Raw genomic sequence first — 16,317 nt, 5'->3', positions numbered from 1 at the left:
AAAGCAAAGAGCTTTCCCCCTCTGTAATCTTCTTCACTTAAAGTAATCTGCTGTAGCTCATCTGCATTACACGTTTCTCTGCAAGCAGATCTACGTGACCCCCCTGCAGTACCTACTTTATACCAGAGCTAAAAATCGCCAAGATGTACACCCCTAGTTTCTGCGGGAGCGCGGTATTCCTTGAGACAGACAAGCCTTTAGACAAGCTTTTAAACAAGCTTTACAGATTCAAAGAGGAAAACCTCTGTAGGCAGTTGTCTTTTTTTTTTTTTTTTTAACATCAACAGCATTCACTTAAAGAAGTAGGACAGCAGGGTCCTGAGTTGCAAAGTGACAGTAGTAATACTGGTGGGATGATGGTGCTCTAAACACCATTACTGATACAGCACTCGCATACTTCTAGACAAATCTGGGAACAACGGCCAAAGCATTAGAAGCGTAGACACAAAAGGAATAAAGCAAATGCTTTTTGCAACACTGAAACTGTTCCCCCCTGCCTTTTTAATTCTTTTTTTTGGGGGGGTGGGGGGGTGGGGGGGGGGGGGCAGGGTGAAGGAGGGCAGGAGAAAGCAACAGCACCTTTATCCTTTGAAAACTAGTTACCAATCCCTGATGCCATGGAACAAAAACCTGCTCCCACGGAAGGCTACATGCTCCCTTCTGGCCTACTCAATGTGCAATTTGGAAGACAACTGGTGAAGAGCTTCCTTCAGCCACAAGTCTTGCTCTCCAGCTCTGGCAGAACTGGTACTCTTTGCCCCCTGCTCCAGCACCAAAACACAAAAATGCAGCTCCAGTGCTGCTTGTTAGTAGTTTGCAACATCCACAGAATAACTGCAAACTCTAAAAAAAAATCCCAATTCAGTTGGAAAATACTGTCAGCTTTGTTGTGGATTCTTTGTCAATTATTTCATGCCCATCAAAGGCAAGAGGATTGTTTTTGTTGGGGATGGCCCAGCCCTGGAAAACAACGTTACAGTAAGATCTCACAGATGAAGGCTGGGGAACAACTGGCAGAACTGCGCAGCTACTGCCAATGCAAAACATGACCTGTTGATGGAAGGTTTCGATTTCCAAGGCCACCAGTCTATTAGTCTTTACATGCCTACGAAAGATGAAATAACTTTGTGACCGAGCATACTAGTCTCTGACAGACAGGCTTAACAGATTTCAGACAACATATTTTCTTAAGAAAGTATCACATTTTGGCAGACTTTCTCCCTACAGAGCACAGCATCACTCAAAACCCTCAGAGATTGTTTCTGCATTACATTATTTCAGCACTGAAAAGCCAAAAGCAGGTTAAGCTCTTCCTCCTTCTCTCTCACCTCTTATGTACACAGGCTAGATCATGAGGGGGACAGCCCTAATTCTGCAGGGCAGATCACTAAACTCCAGCCTGACCAACCCTGTATATGGTTCTATTAGGCCAGTGCCTGAAGAAGTACGTGCTGAACCACAGGACAACAGATGGCATACAAGCAGTTTCTAGAAAATGGTGGTTTTTAATCTGTTGCATAATTGTGCACTTGTAAAAGACTGACTCTAACAAAACCAAAAGGGCCAATTCTTAGCTGCCACACACCCCCAGAAATTTAACAGGAATAACATATTAAAGGGCATTAGCATCAGCAAAGTAGCAGCGTGTTACATTGAATGTGTGGGGCTTTCTGATCAGGCACTGTAACCAAAGCCCTACAGTGAGTAATTTCCTACTCAATAAGACTTCTGCCATCAATTAAAACACACGATCAGCAATGAATCCACCTGGAGTGCTAAAAGCAGGTCTGTCTGTTCTTTCTCAAGTTTCTGAGGTCATTTTATAATTAGCATTTTTCTAAGATTTTTACAAAAATTAACTAAAGCTTCCTACCCACGAACTTCCTTTTGATAGCACTTGCTTGTAACCAGTTAGACAAGGACTTCAATTAAACCTAAAACCACGTTCTTGCACAAGTCTTGTTCATAAGTGCAAATTACAGTCCCATTAACTGATGAACTAAAAGAAGGCAGGGAGCCAGCAAAGTCAGGAAGCCACCAAAGTCAGGACACTGAAGCAAAGGCCAGTGTCTTTGGTCTCAGAACTGATCTTATTTATTTTTTTCCAACTAAAGAGTACTGTCTACAAGAAGTGTACTCTATCTTCTGTGACACCAAGGTGAAAGTCATCATGAACACAGAGAAAGTCAGAATACTGCACAGGAAGAGACACAACCAAGGGCCAAAGCATGCAGGCAGACTACAGGCCTTTCACATGGGGTAGTTTAAAAGAAGGTCTTATTAAAGGAGGTGCTTCCAATAGAAGACGACAGGTAGATGGAATGAGTGAAGACTGGAACACTGTTTACATTTAAAGTCATCTGACCTATAGACAGCAAAAATTAACTGCTTTCTGGAAATGGAAAGCCTATTTTGCCAGTAAGAGTTAGAAATACCCAAATTGCTCAGCTTCAGAAAACAAAGGTTTAAAACCTTTGATCTCTATGGTTACATGATGGAGGTGTACCTGAAGGAGGAAAAAAGACCCTTTTAACTGAAAGGCTTAAGAACAGAAGGGCATAAACCATTTGCAAGCAAGTTTAGGCCAGAAATGAGAAAACACTTACAATCAGGACAACAAACTTCTGGAACAGCCTCCTCCTAAGACTGCTAGGAATCCAAGCGAACAAACAAAAAGCTACCCCAAATCTTCACTACATAAACATAGGCTGCCCAGCTGCCATTTTAAGACAGAGCTCAAACGTTGCTTATTAGAAAAAGTAAGCAGAATTGATGGCCAGAGATGTCTATTCCAGTCTTGTGTTAGCGAGTCAATGATGTCAAGGTAAATAATCAGCATAACAGGTTATCAACTTTTTAACAAACTTCCATTTGCGTGAGTGTGTGTGATGACTATTGAGAGGGGAATTAAACTCCTCAAAAAATAGAACTGCTGTTCACTCTGCCTTTGACCTCCACTAGTAGCTAATTTTGCAGCTGTTGAGGCACTCAGACACTACACAGAAATACCAAAGGATACACAAATGATGCATTTTTATGTCACAGCTATTGTAAAATACTGTCCCATGACCAGATTTAATTTTTATTCATACCAGTGATTCCAGGTAGTAGGTAATAAAGAGCAGCTGGAGCAGTAAACAAGAAAAAAAAAAAAAAGGTATTACTCAATAATCAAATGAAACAAGACTGGCTTTATCAGGCAGTACCAGATCCTCTTAAACAGTTTCAGATTCAAGAAGCCTTTTAATATATAGGGACATTTCTTACTCTTGTATATGAATTCATTAATGTTCCTAAAACACTCTGAATAATAAAAAAATATAACACAGAAGACATCAGAGATAGAAGAGGTCCCTTAGCTCATCCTTCTTTCCTCTGCCAAGGCAGCCATACCTACAGCTTGTACATTTTGCAGTACGTTGAAGGCTAAGAGGCAATCTCTTCCTTAAATTATCATGCAAGGATCAGGCCTACAAAGAGATAGCACATGCACAGTGTTGAACATTTTCCTATGGAAGTTCTTTTTGTATAACAGGCATCAGTTTTTCTCTCCTCAGTGTGAATACATTACTCAATAGGCTACAACTAAGTAACACTAGCACAAACAAAATGTACACTTACTCTTTCAGTATTAAAAAAAAAAAGCTTTTTTAAAAAATCCTAGTTGTCCTAACATTATCCAATGCGGCACAGTTTCACAGTAACAAACACAAACTTGAAACAGCAAATCTCTGAGGAGCAAAGCTTCTTCCCTCCCTTCCCAACTGAGAAACTTCTGGATTTTCTTTAGAAATATTTGTTAGCGGAAAACACATTTTTGCAGGAAAGGTAATCGTGAGATTCCACATTGCCACTTCTAACTCCAAATTAATGCAATGAAGTTACAAAAGCAGCACCGTGAAAAATGAGGAACAAAACCAGCCAGACAATTCAAATGCACTTCAGACTATCAACTAGAACTCCCGTTCTTTTATAATTCAAGGGTGCAATGGCCAGAATACAAAGACACCCATACAACTCTGTGGCCTTCAGGCTATGCAAATGCACTGACCTTGCTCCTTTCACACCTGCAGTTATTAATTACCACTGGAAATCAGCAGACTCTCATTTCCTCACAGTTGTGTACACTCTGCACAGGGAACAGGCACCGGTCGCAAAGCGTGGCTTTGTTAGTGAACAGGGTACTGGGTCGCTAAACAGAGTTCTAAGCAGATCTCAATTTAAAAAACCCACCGTTTTTTCCTTATAATTTTTTTCAGATGTCCTGTAGAATATTTCTTAATGTTCTCAAACAGCTCCTATGGGTAGTTGGCAAAAGTTTCTGCCCCAACAGATGCCCGTTTCTACCAGGCTTGCAGATTTGCGGCCTGAAGACCACAACTTGCCTTATGAGGAGCACAAGGTGTAAGCAAGCCCTCAGGGGTCTGATTTCGCTTGTGCCCATCCTGTGAATAGCTTTTTGCACCACAGGGGCTTTAAAGACCGCCAAGGCAAACACGGCACAGCGCAAAGAGCTATTCCCTAGGACTGGGAATGACCCGACCCAAGTGGAACGCGGGGGAATTTCTTCCCCACGCACCTCAGCGGGAGCGGGAGGGCACCCGTGGGGGCAGGAGGGGTTCAGAAGGGGCCGCCGCCCCACAGAAAGTTGCGACGCACCCTCGACAACCCACGGACGGCCACGGCGCTCGGTACCTCCGGTGTAAACCGCGGAGCCGGCGCTGCTGCCCGCGGCTCGGCCTAACGAGTCGTTACCTCACGATGGACCCAGGCGGGCACTCCGGGCACTTTTCCCCGGCGGGCTGTCGCCGTCCCGAGCGAGCCCCGGAGCCCCCCCGAGCCCGGCAGCCGGCAGGCAGACCCGCTGCCCGCAGCCACACAAATGCCGGAGCCGCCGGCACGGCCGCGGCGTTACGCAGCAGGGGGACGGCCCGACCGTGTAACGGCCACAGCCCCCCCCCCCCCCCCCCCCCGCCCCCCACATACATACCCCCCTTTCCCCGCGGCTCCTCGCCTCCCGGCCCCGTTAACTGCCCCAGCCGCCCGCGGCCCCGGGCACCCCCCTTCAGCCCCCAGCCCCGCGACCCCCGACCTCTCCTCACCAAGGCTCCTGGGGGCGAGGGACCCCCGCCCGCCCGCCCGCCCGGGGTGCCCGTGCCCCCGGGGGCCGCCCCCGCCGCCCGCCCCTTCCCTACCTGCCGGCTGCCTCTCGGGGCCGCCGGGGCAGCTGAGCAGCAGCCAGAGGTGCAGCGCGACCCCGACCGCACAGGGGCACAGCAGCACCAGCCAGTTTCGCATTGGCCGCCGCCGCAGCCAGCCCCTTCCCCTCCGCGCCGGCCTCTCCCAGCAGCGACGGGCCGACTCCCGGCCGCCCGCGGCTCCTCCCCGCCTCCGCCGCTCGGCCGGGCCGGGCTCCGCTGCCCCGCGGCCGCCGGGAGCTGCAGTCCCGCCTCAGCCCCGGCGGGCAGCGGGCGGCGCGGGCGGCGGAGGCGAGCGCCTACAGCCCCCACAATGCCGCGGGGCGGGGCGGGGCGGCCCCGGGAGGCTGAGGGGAGCGGGGCCGGCGTTGCCGCGCACGGCGGGGAGAGCCGGCCGGGCGGGCGGGCGTCCTCCCCTGCGGGGAAACGCCGAGGACGCGCGGCTTTACCTCACGTTCTACGCGGCAGGGGAGCGTAGGCGTCGGGGGCGGTAGCAGCGCGCTGTCCCTAGGGGTTGCTTCGCCCGTGGCCGCCCTCGGGCCCCCGCCGCAGGCCTCGCCTCCCGCCGGGCCGGCCGTGCCCGCGGCTGCCGCTGCGGTGCAACCCCAGAGGGCTGAGGCGCGGGGGCTGCGCCGGGGCAGCGGCTGGGGGAAACCCTTCCCCGGTTCATCTGTGTTGGTGTAACTCTACGGTTCTCCGCTGAATGCCCCTTCTCGAAAGTCGTCGTGTAGGCACGAAGTAGCCTTCCAGAACAATCCTTTGCTAATCCAATAAAGAGGAGAGAGCGCTTCCCTTTGGCAATGCCGCTGCGCTTCTTTGCCAACTGTTCCTGGAGGTTTTCATGCCAGCGAGGAACATGTTACTTGACTGAAATTCCGGGGCGGGGGGGGGGGGGGGGGGGGGGTTGTTAAACAACCCGAGTGTCCTTAATTGCGGGTGGATCACGGCCAAGAATCGACGGTAGCGTTCTCGCTCCTGCAGGAGTGTGTTAGGAGATGTAAATAATCCAAGCTCAGCTTCGCATCTTGCCGACAGCCACCGCTTTGAGAACCTGGGTAGCTACGCACCGACCCGCCAAGAGGGTGACCGCCTGCAGAGCCCCACGCTGACTAAAGAGGTCTGCATGGGACTGGATGGAGGAGAGCATAAGATTGTCAGCTCCTTGAGAAGTTACTTGTCTCTGCTCCCTCTGAACACCAATAACAAAGAGAAGTGTTTCCTTGGACTCCTGCAGGGTGAATCTACCTGAAAAAGTGATGTGGAAAAATAAGCAGAGGCTTCTGAGAAGTTAATGTATAAACTAGAAGTTTATGTGTAGTAGCCGTAAGGCTTAAATGAATGCTCGCTGATGCTATTCTATCAATCAGAAACACATAATTTAGTAACAGAACCTGATACGTATGAAGTATGATTGAAAGAAAGGATTGAGTTTTTATGAAAAGTTTTCAAAAGAAAATCATTCTTAAAATCCCCAAGCTGTGAAGTGTTTGCAAAATGCTTAAAGCCCTCACAAACAGCTTCATTAAGATTCATTTTTCATCAACTGGTGTGAGATATTAGAAGGAAACCCGATGACTTCTTTAACCTTTATATATTGGGTTTAAACAGCAAAAGGGAAATGTGTTGGAAATACATTAATTTGTTTGCATACTTACACATATTTAATATGCAATTGAGTGTGTACTTGTCAGCAAATAATAGTACTAGGGAAAGCATTTCCACAAAAAATGCTGTTGTTATTAATCACTATTTACATTTGACTTGCCTTTCAGCAGGTTCAGCTGCAGAAATAAAAACTGGTCCAGCTGCTAATATTACTTTATATTTGCCTATATTCCTTGTAGTCAATACGTTAGGTTCACTCCCCAAACTTTGTCCCAGGCCAGGTGAACTGATGGGGATCGATCTTATAAACATGTCCAGGAGTCATTTCTTCCTCGCAGACAAAACGGAGGACCCAATTCCTTAATATCTTGCCTTCTATATGGTATTACCTACCATGCTCAACGATAAAGGACTATGTGATGTACAGAACAGGAGAAATGTGTTTCTCCACATTACAGAAACAGGGTATCCTGGTCAAAAGGATGATTATGTATGCATTTTTGTCATGTAGGAGATGGTTAAACATACAGTATAGTTGTAGAAGACTGGCCTTTCCTACTCCATTTTCTATCACAGTCTCTGCAAGATTTTTAAAGCCAAAGATTTAACCTAAGCCTCCCAACTTCATCGTCTGTAGAAGATGCAAGCAGTGGTACTTCTCATGTCATGTTTGACACTGAAAATGCGCACCTGTGTATGAATTGTGAGTTAACCAGACCCAACCATTAAACCTGGTTTTCAGAAATTTCCATTAGCAAAGCAGTTTCAATTAGCATTCTTGAGGGCTTTTATGAGGACTAGTATTTTGGGGAAGAGAGATCATATTAGAGTGTCTAAGCATGGATTTGAGGCACCAAGCTTTAGGCACACTTTTTGAAAAGCTTTGGCCCATATAAAAATGAGATTTTTTTCAGAAATTTAAGAATCATGAATATATATACCATGAAAAGACAAATGCACGTGGAGTGTAACTTCCAGGTAATTTTAAATTATTTTCCTGGAAGACAGAAAATTTTGATTTGGGTTATGCCAATTCTAGGTAGCATTTATACAAAAATACACCATTTTCATTCTGCGCTTTCCAAGCAGAGTTACTCTTCTGACATTACAGACTCAGGTGGTACCTCTGGCACACAAAATATATAGTACAGGCACAACATGTTGGGCACAAGAGCTGGAGATAGAAGAGACAGAAATTTTAGTCCCCAGGCTGCTTGCAAACTTAAGATGCTTCTGTTAAATTTGCATAATGTCTCTGGATAAGCATCTGTCTAGACACAGAGAAGACATGATGGATACCAGAGCTGTAGTTATGTACCACAGCTAGCCAGTCTGTAGCATTCAGTTTTGTAATGTTTGTTCGCTTAATTAGTGCCCCGAGCGGGTGACTGGGTTTTTTTAGGACACTAGCAGCAGATGAGAAGAGCAAGAAGCAGGGTAGAGCTGCGTGTGTTCTAGAAGGGTTTGTCCCCAGGGAGTTGTGGGTTTTATCGATCTTTGTGTGCTCCATCTGAAAGCAGAGGAACAACTGGTGAGAGATTCCATTTTAGGGATTTGGGATGTAACTTTCTCTACACCTTGCAGTAATACTGATACATTACCTTTCACAAAATCACTGTGCCTTTAGTTATTTAAAGAAAAAAACATTAAAAGATATTACAGATCAGGGTACGAAGGATTTTGTTAGTGTTTAAAGGGTTGTAAATTTTTATCCCAAGAGTGTGTCTTATTTTTTCCGTAACCTAAGCAGATTCACTGCCTGTATTGAGGAATTATCAATCCTTTCCTTACCTTCCTTAGGATGTTCAGAAGAAATAGATTTTGTTTATTTCCCCAAACAGAAGCGATATCTCCCTGCCTCCCTTTTCAGCTTTCCGATCCAGATGAAGTGCAGATGCAGAGGAGTTCCCAGACTCCTCGGCTTGGGCTATTAATGCCATCAGTGTCACTGGGGTCTCCTGAGGACAGACAAAGGAATCCTGCGAAAACTGATCTCTGGAAAACAAGCTGTCTTGCTGACGGGCCTGCCAGCTCATATCATTAGCAGCAGCAAAGAAAAGTCAATGGTATGTGACCAGCCAGCTCTAAGTACCGTGATGGACAGGCATGAAGAGAGACGCTATTAGAAAGCTTTGGGCAGCACGCAGCGTGCAGCCGGTGTGGCGCGAGGCCTGCGCTAGTTGTACGCTGAATGGAGGTAAGACTCTAACAAAATTTTGCCGATGGCTAACTTCCTTAATGGTGTCTTAAGGGAGACTTACTAGTCATTTGAAAAAAAATCCAGATATGGTATGACTACCAATTCCACTCAACATTCTCCTTTATTAAGAGATTCGAGGGCCTAAAAAGGTCAAGGAGGCAGTATTGCCTTCAGAGAAACCACATTAATTTGACTTTTTCCTTCACAGTGGTTAAATGCTTCAGGGCATGGTTGCAATGGAACTTAATCTTGCAACCCCTTCATAGCAGTTGATCATAAAATAGCCTGTAGCTGGGATCTGTAAGAAGCTCTGAACCTAGAGTACTATGGGGTGTCATAAGTTGCAGTTAATTTTTTTTTTTCTTTCTTAAGGCTGCCCAGTGCTTCCCAGTTGAAGAATGGACTCTCTTGAAGTCCACACTTCAGTTCTTTAGGCTGAGGGTTGCAGTGAAAACAGTAAGTCACCATCCCTTATTCTAGAGAGGGGAAAATTAGAATATCTTTGTCATCTTCTGGAAAGGTATTGTTCAGTTGGATTTTTGTTTTTAATCAGACCTAGCCTAACCTGCACAAGAGTTGATAACTATGATACAAATTGGCTTGCAGGACATCACAGTTATCCAAACATACCTATACAGCAATAATAAATTTCATGGTCTTAGTTAACTCTTTGTCATGTTCATGAAAATCAAAAATAGAAATGGACTCAAAACCGCCTATATGGTAGCAGCTAAATCCTGGCAGGCACATCTCAGAGAGTAAACAAGGGAATGTCTTGCAGAGATGTGGAACACCACTAAATATCCAATAATCAAGCAACAGCCACTGTTGGGGTTAGCTATTTCATGTGCAGCTAGCATACAGCTATTTTTAACAACTGGCACAAAGACTTCAGGATGTGGGTACAGAAGAGAATAAGGTTGATAGGAAGTCCTGCTGAGACCTACAACAGCAAATATGCTTTTTAATCACATGCCTGCTAAAGAGTTAAGCTGTTGGGGGGATTACAAAGCAGATTGGCCACATATTACTTATCATTTCATTATTATCTATCACTGGATAATATTCAGGATACATTTCATTTAAAAAAATTTACACGACTTGATGCTGTTTTCCCCTCATGGTGCTTACTGTGCTTTAGGATGAACGTGCTCTACTGGAGAATGCACCAGATGGCTGGTTCATTTGTTGCAAAAGATGCAAGGTGAATGAGGTGGGACCGCGGAATAGTGTTACAAGGCCAAGGCTCCTTGCTGCTTGGGAGAACTGCGTTTTATCATTGCCTCTGTGCGATACCAGGAAAATCATGAAACCGAACATTTCACGTTGCTTTTTCCCCTTAGTTTCTGGGTGTTTGACTTGCAAAAGTCACTCTAGTTTGTAGAGTTGAGGATTCATAACTGAAGCTTGAGCAAATGGGAACATTGTTTGAGATCTTGAAAGAGTTAGCTATGCTGAAGAGACAGGTACTGACAATCTCACCCGTTCTGATCAGGCTCTGCCTCGTCTTCCCCCTGTAAGATGGGAATAGTTCCACCCTCGCATTCCTCCAGGATACTGGGGAGATACTTTGTGAAGCAATTCGTGATGAGCACCACAGAGAAGCTCATCAGGGAATAGTCCTACATTGAAGGGAGAATTTGTGAGTAAATCAGGCCCAGGGCTACACAATGAATAAAGACCCCAAAATAGTACCGAGTAACTGCTCATTAACTGAGCATTGCCTATACTGTGCCTTGTGGGAATTCCTGCAATGGCAATCTGGAATAGTAGTGCATACAAATGAGAGAAGCAAATGGAAGATGCATAAGCACATTTAACTCTGGCATTTCTTAAATGAGTGCTTAACTTAGCTTCTTTAATGATCTTTTAATGTATTTTTTGCATTTATTCAGATTCTGTTTAAATATCCCTAAATGTGTTCACATCCTTGTTGCAAGTATTTGTTTTAGCTGATATGGGCAGAACTGTAAAGAAACATAATCACTTTTACAGCCTTCTAATTTCTCATGAATAGATATTTCATATTTTCCAGAGTCTGAAGCAAACTCCCAGAACAAAAGATGCATGTGCTGTCAAAGAAAGAATAGACCTCGGAGAGTCTATTATCTATAACATCCTTTATATTCTCAAAGTTTCTGTTGAGGTATTTTTTCATGAGAACCTTAGCATCCGAAGGTTTTTTCACTCTATCTTTTAAGGATATGACTAATACATTCATATCGGCACTGCAGATATATATATTGGAAATCTGTGTGCTGTGTTCCAATGAGTAGGATAAAAGCTGGTGTGCTCTCCAGGGGGAAACCTCTCAGACAAGAATCACTACAAGAACCACACTAGTGAACAGTCTTTGCAACAAGAAAGTTAAGGATAATTTTACAGCCAAAAGTCATGTGAGCCACACTTGCCAGAGAGAGGCTGTTACACTATAAAGATCTTTAAAGTCATTGCTACTGGAAAGGTTTTTAAAAAGTCACAATAGTTCTTTCCTATAAAGTTTGGCTCATTCTTTCCTTTCACTGAAAAAAATTGCACACCTCTTTAGAGCATGCTATAGAAAGAATGAATGGCTCAAGTACACAGCCTGAAGTTCAAAGGCACAAAAGGATATGGTACAGCGAGAGGCTACGCAACAAACAGGCTTTGTGGAACGGGCTGTCTTTTGAAACATCCTTATGCCATGCCTAGTGCATTTTCTGTAAAATGCTATTCTGAGCCTAAGTACTGGGCTAAGCTCTGTTCTGGCTGTATGCTTATGCTGTGGCCTATGATGAAGTGTTTGGCCTAGACTCCAAAAATTGGAAAAAAACCCCCACCCTGAAATAAAAACCCCAGCAGCCAGAAGCAAAGTGTGAGTGTGAAGGAATAGTGCATATCCGTCACATGAAAACTGTTGCACGGTTCTGCAAAGAGGAAGGCAAACAGGAGAGATTATTAGCAGCTCCCTGCGCTGGGGGCCCGCTCAGCCCTCGAGCCAGTCCTTACTGCCATTTGCGGTCACATCACCTGCTCAAGGGAGCAAAAGGCAAACATGTAAGTGGTGGCACAACTGGTGGCACTGGTGGCAACGAGGAACAGGCAGCTGAGTTACATGTGAAACTGGAAACTGAAATTCAAGAAGGGAGTATGCAGCAACTCCAGCGGGTACACCTGAAGAATTCCACAACTTTCAAAGCGTTTTTCACCTGACCTATTTAACCAAACCATGTGTGTGACTTTTGTCTTTTCCTAAACGGAGAAGTTTGGAACTGAAGTGTGAGGTTGAATCACGCCCCAGCAATACCACAGTGACAGGCGATACCTTACGGGGTGCAGACCACAAAAAAAGAAGTGCTGGCACTCTGTTTCTGAGAGTATGTGTATAAATTTAAAATCTTGCTTTGACGTCATTTCTAGTTGACGTGGGTAATTTTTTCTGTTTCAGTCGGCTTTTTATCACTTTATCAGTAGGTGGCAGTAATAGACGATCCTGTGCAACTTCTACATGTAACAACAATTTGGGAAATAAGAGACCCTATTTTAGGGTAAAGCTGCTCGTTTTGTTTGTTCACAAATGTGAGCAGTGTAAATGTATTTGACAAACTCAGGCATACATCTTCCTCTAACAGACAGAAAAGTTGTTCCCATACCAGTTCTGGTATTTATGGCTGTACTTAATAGTGCTATAAAGCTGAATTTAGTTAGATGCAAATGTACAATATTTATTCTAAATACCATTCTCCCTAAAGACCAAATATGCAGGTGCCTGTAACATTTTATGTAGCACTTATTCTGGTAATTTTTCCCACTATATTTCACACATTACAATACTATTTAAGTCAGTCTAATGACTTTAAGCATTATTAGTTTTCTCTACAAGAAAGCTCTGTCTTAGGAGCTACTCCTCCCGCAAGTTTTCTTTAGTCTTCTTGAAGAAACAAATCCAGATTCTGAAGCAGCCCCAAAAGACAGCTGTAACTATGGCATTTTCTAGAATTATGTATACAGACTTTTTACCCCTGTACAACGAAGGAAAAACTATATAATCAGGTTCTCCCAAAGTATATCTTTTGTTACTTCGATACCAGAAACACAGCTGGATAAACAACTGTTATATTAAAGTTCCAGGCTTTAATATGCACCTTTACAGACTGTTCTTAAAGTGTTCTTTCCTTCTGCTGGAGCTGATCCTATTTTGAGTCACCGCAAAGAAAGCCATTGTACCATCAGCCCCTTCCACATGCTTTGTTAACGATGTCCTTCCGAATCAGTTGGCGACACCTCCTGTATTTACCTTTGTGTCATTGACACACTGTTTGTATTTATTTTAATCGATGGTGTGACCCAGAATAGCTTAATTTAAGCTTCCCTCCATTTTTCCCCCTCCTTCGACCATAATTTTGTAGAGGCTATCTTAAAATCTTTCCTATCACCACCAGCCAAGCAACCTGCTACTAATTTAAAACATGGTGTAGGAAGCAAAGAAAGGGAATGGGATACATAATAGAGAGAAAGGAAATAGTTTTTAGTATTGAAATGATAACATTTTAAATTTAAGGTAAACCAAGGAGATTAATCTGAGGAATGCAAAACAGCTGGTTCCACAAGTGCTATGGATGCATTATAATTTACCATGAATCCACCATTGGGAATTCTCATTTCATCAGAGCAGCAAGCACTAGGATATGAAGAAAGGATTGCTAATATGTCTAAAACTTCTTGAATCCAACTTCTGTTCCGAAGTTCTCATTCCGTGAGATGACAGCCCCAACTCACATTGTTAACAGGGAGCACGCATTATTTTCTGGGCCTGAAATACAAAGCAACAAGCCTAACGGCATATGAAATAAATCAGAGAGAAAAGTACAATGCTAGGATGGTAACAGGCCTGGTCTTGTTCTCATTGAAGTTAGTGGGAATCAAAACCGTTTGATGAAAATAAAAACTCATTGCTTCAGCCGACAGGAAACCTTACTGTTAGACAAAGCCACATTTCGGAGGTTGTTTTTTTTTAAAAAATCATGCTATCCTTCATGATAAAATATGTATTTATTTTTAGAAAAGTGTCCAAGAACTTTCAGATATTTTTGTGTAGGCTTTGAGGCAAGATGTTTGAGCATGAAACTCAACTATCAATAGCAGATTATCTAAACCACCACAAAGGTCAAAGCAGTGAAAAATATAATAATGACAAAGATGGTTTATGGTTTGGAAGTATTGAAGGAAAAGACATTCTTTTAAATATTGATTTGTGGATCAAGCTGGCATAAAAAACCCAGATGATGCCATTCTCCTCAGGGTGTCAGTATTTTGGTGGTGTTCTTGAATAAAGTCATATATTCTTATGTGATCCAAAGCTGTTACAATTATTTTGAACTGCTGATCTTCCAGGTGCACCGCCCCCCCCCCCCCCCTTCAAATCAGTAATTTGCCAGTAGTATATATTCATTCAAGGAACTGGTAAATAAGGACCAATGATATTAAAGTTGTCCTGTTTTCCACTAAGGAGTTACGCTTCTACAGTTTAACCTCTTCAGATACATTATAGACATCTGCTAAAATAAATATGCAATTTATGGCACTCCATGTGTTTCCTTTTCTTAAAATTAGAACAATGAAACCATCTTAATAGACAGAAAATTTTTTACCTGATGAAAGTTATGAACTGATGAAAGAAACCACAAACATGTGAACCAAATATTAAAAACATAAGAAGTCCAACACATTCACAACTACTTGAAGAAAAATTTTGGAGAAAAACCTTATGTCCAAAACAATGACATTTCCCTCTTCTGAAAAGTAACTGAATAGTACTAGATTTTTGTAAATGCAGCTCTTGAAACTACCGATGCTGTGAAATGTTTCAATCTCAGGACCTCATATGCTGATGTTAATTGGAAACAGAAAGCAAGCTGTTTGCAATACTGTAATAAGCTGTAGCAATTTTGTTATTTTAGATGGGAACGTTAATGATGAGCCACAAATGCAAGTTCTTACAAAGCCTTTGAGAATGAAGCTGTATGCCCTATATTCCCCTCCCTTGCTGTTCCAGTTAAAACTATACATGCGGAAGGACAAACGAAAATGTTGCCATGGTGATCAGAGCAGTTACCAAATCATGTACAGTGTAGGAAGGTTTCCCTAAAGAACCTTATTAAGCATTTTGTTGCTCCTTTTTAACATAGTTTCAGAAAGCCATTTTTATTTCACTGTCAATGAAATAGCTACTCAGTTAGCTAAAGCCTATTTCTCTACCACCAAAATAAAGCTGAACACACCCTGCATTAAGAAATATTCTTGTTAGAAGTTAGGAATGGGAATCTTAAGCTGAAAACTTTGAAATAGCAACCAAGGACAAACCTGGCCAAGACAAGACCTGTCCAAGACATTGGAATGTTTTTCAGAATAGGTACTGTGAAGCAGCTCTGTGCCTACTAGACTACCGATGTCTTCAGCTGCCAAATTAAAAGCCAAACCTTTAAATGAAAGCATCCCAAAAGCCTATTGGTTAGAAAGAATATCAGGTTTTTTTACAATAATATTACAAGAAGTAAATTAACATGGAGGTCCCGTGCAGTGAATGATCTGGTCGGCAGCAGAACCACAGTCCGAAGCCACCTGCCTCGTGTGACTAGACCGGTAGCTGAATGCAGTTGGGTGCAGCACAATATCCATGTTGATTGGTAAAGAAAACAAGACCTGTATGATGCAGACGTCTTGTATTTCCACTGCACAAACCAGTACAACAAACATTGATGGAAGCTGCTAAAAATAAGCTCAAGCAGGTATGTGCACTTTGGGTTAAATGCAAATGGCTTCATTCACCAAACAGCCCTTTTTTAGCATCTAAATTCAGCATTTAAGAATATCCCAAGGCCCTCAGTTCCTCAGCTAGTCTTTGCCTTGCAGTTATTTAAGATGCTCATGGAATACAAGTTTGTGCGGAGGAAGCATGTTGCATCATGAGTAGCTGTTCAGAGCCTTGACTCAGACAGACTAGTGAAGTTCTCCAACAAACCGCCTCTAACAAAACTTACATTGGGAGCTGACTTCACAGGCATTTCCAAGGAGTGATATTTCCACTATATTAACACACTGTACATATGAAGTACTGTAGTGAGGGAACTCTCCTAATGTGTCAGACCAGAGAGGAGCTTTTACTTTTTTTTGAAGGAGAAGAATTAAAAAAAAAACGACCCACAAAGTCAATAATGTAACAGTTGTTTCCATCAGATGCCTTGATTGAGCTTAATTTTACTTCATGAAGATGACAGATCAGTCATATTCCATACCTCAATCTTTTCCTCTCACTGCACTTTAAACAAAGTCAAA

General features: G+C 43.4%; 2 protein-coding genes across 3 annotated transcripts in view; one reads left to right on the top strand and one right to left on the bottom strand.

The window, feature by feature from the left end:
- The window catches only part of B3GALNT2 (beta-1,3-N-acetylgalactosaminyltransferase 2), a 31,383-nt gene extending 25,977 nt beyond the window's left edge, over positions 1-5,406 (bottom strand). The window contains exon 1 of one of the 2 annotated variants that reach the window (XM_049831542.1): positions 5,196-5,406. In XM_049831542.1, the coding sequence (XP_049687499.1) occupies positions 5,196-5,298 (103 nt within the window). In that variant the 5' untranslated portion in view covers positions 5,299-5,406. The remainder of the gene's footprint in view (positions 1-5,195) is intronic. The other variant, XM_049831543.1, reaches the window with a different exon arrangement.
- GGPS1 (geranylgeranyl diphosphate synthase 1) overlaps positions 1-16,317 on the top strand; it is a 407,079-nt gene that overhangs the window by 84,507 nt on the left and 306,255 nt on the right. The window lies entirely within an intron of this gene.

Source organism: Accipiter gentilis, chromosome 28 (genome assembly GCF_929443795.1).
Source record: "Accipiter gentilis chromosome 28, bAccGen1.1, whole genome shotgun sequence".
In the NCBI taxonomy this organism is placed as follows: Eukaryota; Metazoa; Chordata; class Aves; order Accipitriformes; family Accipitridae; genus Astur; species Astur gentilis.
This window is presented reverse-complemented; position numbering and strand designations above follow the sequence as displayed.